The 5,581-nt window shown below is 45.6% G+C and overlaps 1 protein-coding gene across 1 annotated transcript; it reads left to right on the top strand.

Annotated features, from left to right (window-relative positions):
* Window positions 1–1,653: 1,653 nt before the first annotated feature.
* Window positions 1,654–4,877, top strand: LOC119322046 (eukaryotic translation initiation factor 5-like). The gene is made up of 2 exons (XM_037595551.1): window positions 1,654–1,790; window positions 2,967–4,877. Exon 2 carries the CDS (start codon window positions 3,258–3,260, stop codon window positions 4,620–4,622), a length of 1,365 nt encoding a protein of 454 aa, XP_037451448.1. The 5' UTR covers window positions 1,654–1,790; window positions 2,967–3,257; the 3' UTR covers window positions 4,623–4,877.
* The last annotated feature ends 704 nt before the right edge of the window (window positions 4,878–5,581 follow it).

The following is a 5,581-nucleotide window of genomic DNA, read 5'->3' on the forward strand; positions in this document are numbered from 1 at the left end:
GGTGTACAAGTTTTCTGTTGCTCTCTTCGTGTGGACAATGTCCATCATTTTCCAGTTGATTTTGAGCTAATGTATTGTTTACTTTTTTTAGCGGGGAAGCGGCTATGTCTCATTGATGTTACTAGGTGAATAGAAAACATGAAATTTACAAAGTGAATAACTTCCTTTGCCATCTTATGACCAACATAAATAAATACTGAAATGAAACAATCTATTAGAAACACATTTTGAATGCTATTAGGATAAAGTTAGTGATAAAACTGAAGAAACTCAGAATTTTTTTTGGGAGTAGACAAGGTGTGCGAGTATTCACTATGTAATTGTAATATTGACATATCCGAACACATGCCACCTTTTCTTTATGATAATATGAGTCTCATTCATATAACGAAAAAAAAGCACAAACCACGTAGACACCGATTTGATAAAACCGAAAAGACAACAAAATCCGAGCTTCAGCCCAAACGACCCCATCCAAGAAAGGATATTACAATTAAGACCGAATAATCTCCTGAGCTTGATGTCAGCTTCCATCACGTGCCTCTGACACCACCATAGCAACACATAGAAGGAAAAAGGGACATACCACCTCTTCATCGAGCTCGACGCGACTCCATCGCTATTTTACAGCTTTCCAAACCTCAAAAGTAGCTTGTCAAAGGCAAAGCCATTTACCGTTGAAAGAATCTGGTAGGGAAGCACCCCAAACACGCCACCGAACTCCAAATATGGCAACTCCTCGCCACGATTCGAAGGAGAAAACCTGACCCACTAACCATCAACCACAAATCCACCGTCTTCCAACTGTCGCCGATTGAGAAAACCACCGACACCCAATCATGAACAACCTTTCGTGCTCCGCATCGATGCTAGAGCAAGTGCGATCGCGATGATGGAGCCTAAGGACACCATAGGAATGCTGCCAACGCCAGAGCGAACGCCGTCGGAACGACGGAGCCCAAAGACACAAGTCCAGCGTATATATGCCGCCGTCGCCACACTATCCATGATTGAAACATGCTAGCATCCATTAACCACCCACCAAAAGCAGAACGCCGTGTCGACAAAAGAAGCTAAAGCTTTATGATTTGTCTTTGTCGTCATCCTTGGCAGAGCTAAGATGTCAAGCAGTTAAATCCTAAACTAGCGGTGACCTAAAACCTAATAAAACCATACGATCTGCACGCCCAAAAATCCGACGCCTCCCATCACCGACAACAAGAGGTCATTGATGAAGGTGGGCCGCCGAGGGACGGCGGTGAAAGACTAGTCTAGCAAAGGAGATCGCCTTTCTTTCTTTCTTGACAAGAAAGAAAATGCACGTATCCGAACACATAGCACCTGCTCCCCATCGATTGTATGCTGAAGATTTTTTCGTCAAAACAACGCGTGACTAGAGTTTTCTGTATGTTCAAAAAAAAAAACCTAGAATTTTCTGTTTTTGCTTGCGAATACAAGAATTTTGAACCTCTTGTTCCGTGCTGAGCTCTCCTCCGTTTATATTTTTTTCGGCGTATACGCGGAAGGCCGTTGGGGTGGTAGCACCGGACGAAAAGCCAGACCATGACACGACGAAGAAAAATAAAAAAATCCGAGAAAAAGAGGCGGTAGGAGAAGGCGAGCCGGGGACGGCAGCCCTAGCGGAGCCTCCTTTACTTCTCTCGCCCCGCCTATAAAAGCCGCCCGCCTCTCCTCCCCCTCCTAACCACTCCGTCGCCTCGCCGCCACCGCCCGCAGCCTCCGATCGATTTCGGTTCGATTGCGGTTTCGTCCCCCCGCCCGCCGACGAGGTGAGAACGCTCACCGTCTCCTCCCGTCCCGCTCTTCGTTTCTCGCGTGCTCCCTTGCCTAGGTATCTGCTAGATTTGCGATGTATTTGGGGGTTGGTTTGGTCTGGGTGGGAGGATCCGATCTGGATGTGTGTTGCGATTGGTAGGCATGGCGGTCTGGTGATCTGCTGTCGCAGGTCGTCGTGGGCTCGGCGTCGGCTAGGGTTTGCTTTGGACGAATTCCTTGCCCGCAGCGGCTACTCGACGTTAGGGTTTGCATCTCGATTGGGATCCGGTAGTGCTGTAGTTTTAGCTCAAGCAAACGTTGCAATACTGTGCTAGTTGAATTAGACCTCCTTGTTTTAGTTACGTGATGTTCCCTTGTTCGATCTCGTTTGGTACTGTCAGTTTCTAGTATTTGATCGAGGCCAGTTTTGATGGAATACCCTGTCCCTGTGTTATTATTGTACTTGACCTGTGGCTAAACATATGGATTGCTGTTATCAGTGTTACATATTTTGTTGGTTAGCTTACATATCAGGTCAATATCATAGGCAGAGTCTGTTATCCTTTTCTTGTCTGTTATGTAGTCTATATATCCTGTCCTTAATTTTTGTTTCCATTATTATAGTTGAATGGATTGAGGTAGTTGTTTTTGTTGGGTTTTACAAATTCAGTTTTATCTTTGTTCATGGAGGTATGCGAGTTGTTGGTTGAAACTGTGCGTGCTTAGTAATTATATATCTGCATGTCTGGAGATAGTACTTCATTTAGCAGTTATTCTGCTGTAATTTTTTGATATTTTATCTAGGTGCATCTTTGCTTTTGCTAGTAAAATTTGTTGCTCGTGGATAGGTTTACTTCTGATACATGCCCCTTATGATATTGGAGTAGTTTTATTAATTTGGAAAGTTTAGTCCTATTGTCTTGAAGTTCATCATGTGCTGACTATAAATGTTAATTTTGCTGCTGATTTGGTTGTGCAAAAAGTGTAGCCTCCTTTCTGCAGTGATGCCTAATTCACTTGCAATGTCTATTTAGTTGCTGATGCCTAGCTCAGCCAGCAACCTGTGTCATGAATTAATAATGTAGTCCTTTCTTGTCAATGATATTATACCTTTATTTCAGTTAGTTTCTTGTAATCTCACATTACATGAATAATCACTGATGTTTCATCTTTCACTTGTTTTAAACCAGGTAGCAGCATCTGTTTTGCTGCAATCTGACAAAGTGGAGGGGTACGCTGAACCTTCTTTTATGTCTGAACAAGCATCGGTCTATTTGGGATCAGTTGGATTGCTGGGAGAGTACTCTCGTGCAACGAGAAAAAGGCATAAGTTTGTGCTCCCCTGCATGCATCAAGAGCCCATTAGGTTCTCTGGTTCTGAGAGTTCACTTGCCACTGCCTGTGCTCAGAGTCCTGCAGCTACTATTTCTTCTGAATTTTGCCACATCTGATAGCATCTGCTGCAGAAAGATTTTCTCAAGATGGCGCTGCAAAACATTGGTGCTTCAAACAAGGATGATGCCTTCTACAGGTACAAGATGCCCAGAATGTTGACCAAAATTGAAGGCCGTGGTAATGGCATCAAGACCAATATTGTGAACATGGTTGATATAGCAAAAGCACTTGCCAGGCCTGCTTCCTACACAACCAAGTACTTTGGATGTGAGCTTGGGGCACAATCAAAGTTTGATGAGAAGACGGGAATCTCCTTGGTCAATGGAGCCCATGACACTTCGAAGCTGGCTGGTCTGCTTGAGAACTTCATCAAGAAGTATGTCCAGTGTTATGGCTGTGGCAACCCTGAGACGGAGGTCCTCATCTCCAAGAAAGAGATGATAACTTTGAAATGTGCTGCCTGTGGCTTCCTCTCGGATGTTGACATGAGGGACAAGCTCACTACATTCATCCTGAAGAACCCACCAGAGGCAAAGAAAGGTGGCAAGGACAAGAAAGCTATGCGGAGGGCTGAGAAGGAGCGTCTGAAAGAAGGTGAAGCTGCTGATGAGGAGATGAAGAAACTCAAGAAGGATGGGAAGAAGAAAGGTGCTTCATCCAAGGAGAGTACTGCAAAAGGTGTTGCCACAAAGAAGAAGGGTGCTGGGGGCTCTGATGAGGAACATGTCTCATCACCAAGAGATGCTGACTTTGCAGCTGCTGCAGACGATGATGATGACGATGATGATGATGTACAGTGGGCGACTGACACGTCAGCAGAGGCTGCGAGAAAGCGCATGGAGGAACAGCTGAGTGCAGCAACTGCTGAAATGGTTATGCTTGCCACTGAAGAGACTGAGAAGAAGAAGAAACAGGCCCAGCACAAGGATGATGGCGGTGCCAATGGCACAGCAAAGGCTGAAGAGACCTCCAACGGTAACCAGAATGGGGCCAAAACCACCACTCCCTATGATGCACTGGTTGAAGAGATCAAGGCCAGCCTAGCCAATGCTGCCACCGCAGCTCAGCTCAAGGGGTTGCTGTCCTCCTCGCCCCTGCCCCTGAAGGATGTGATGGATGCCCTCTTCGAGGCGCTCTTCCATGGTGCTGCCAAGGGGTTTGCGAAGGATGTGGTGAAGAACAGGAAGTACCTTGCTGCTGCTGTGCCTGATGAAGCCGCCCAGATGCTCCTGCTCCAGTCTATCGAGGCGTTCTGTGGCAAGTGCAGCGCCGAGGCCCTGAAGGAGCTGCCTGTCGTCCTGAAGGCCCTCTACGACGGAGACGTCCTCGAGGAAGAGACTATTGTGCAGTGGTACAATGAGGCTGTTGCTGCCGGCAAGGACTCCCAGGTCGTGAAGAATGCCAAGCCCGTCGTGGAGTGGCTCCAGAGCGCTGAGTCTGACGAGGAGTGAGACCCTGTACTGCTTGCTCCCATTCCGCACTTACTTTTTACCACCGCTACTTGCTTAAGTGTCTTTTTAAGTTTGTTTGGAGTGTCCTTCATCGTCGTGGATCGTTTTTTGGAGTTTGAGTCAGTTGAGTCTGTATTTCAAAGCACCGTGTGATGAACAATTTGCGTTGAAGACTCGTTATATATGAACTGCTGTCATTTGTAGTCTGTTATATATGCTGCCTTGGGTAGCGCTGTCACTTGATTGTCCTTTAAAGTTGGTGTCCGTCATTGTCGTGGATCAGTATTTGAAACGGACTAATGTTTGTAATTTCCTTTTTGTATAATGACCTTTAAAGTTCCTATCCTTGACGGTATATAACTGCCTACCTTCGGGTACTCTGGCGATAAGGATGACGGCAGAGGAGACGGTCGGTCAGCCGGCCTTAGGTTTAACCCTTGAAACCTAGGTACTAACTCGTAAACAAATATAAGAGCGTTTAGATCACTACTTTAGTAATCTAAATGCTTTTATATTAGTTTACAGAGGGAGTATTATACTGTACCGCCGTAACAAAATATTCTCGGTGGTAAGGCATGTAACTCTACTTGAAAGGTCCCTGGCGATACGGTAATCTACCCTATAATTCTAGAGTTCTCTTTCTCTAAAATTTTAATATTCTATAATTTTAATACTGAATATAAATAGTATCACACATCACAATATGCATCACACACAAATAAATAGCATATCCAACGTAGCAAATAGTTCAACATAGCCAACATAAGTTCTGAAGCTCAGCACCAAGGTCGACGTGCCTGAATACTAGAAGGGAAGTAAGTGACCATCGTCACTTCCCTCATCTGGCTCAACTTCCGCTTCTTCCTCATCTTCCCCGGACTTCTCAACATGGCGAGACAACAAGGCAGCATGGCTAACGGAACCTGCGCCAGCATGGCTCGGGGAAGTGACGATATGTC

Source organism: Triticum dicoccoides, chromosome 6B, assembly GCF_002162155.2.
Source record: "Triticum dicoccoides isolate Atlit2015 ecotype Zavitan chromosome 6B, WEW_v2.0, whole genome shotgun sequence".
In the NCBI taxonomy this organism is placed as follows: Eukaryota; Viridiplantae; Streptophyta; class Magnoliopsida; order Poales; family Poaceae; genus Triticum; species Triticum dicoccoides.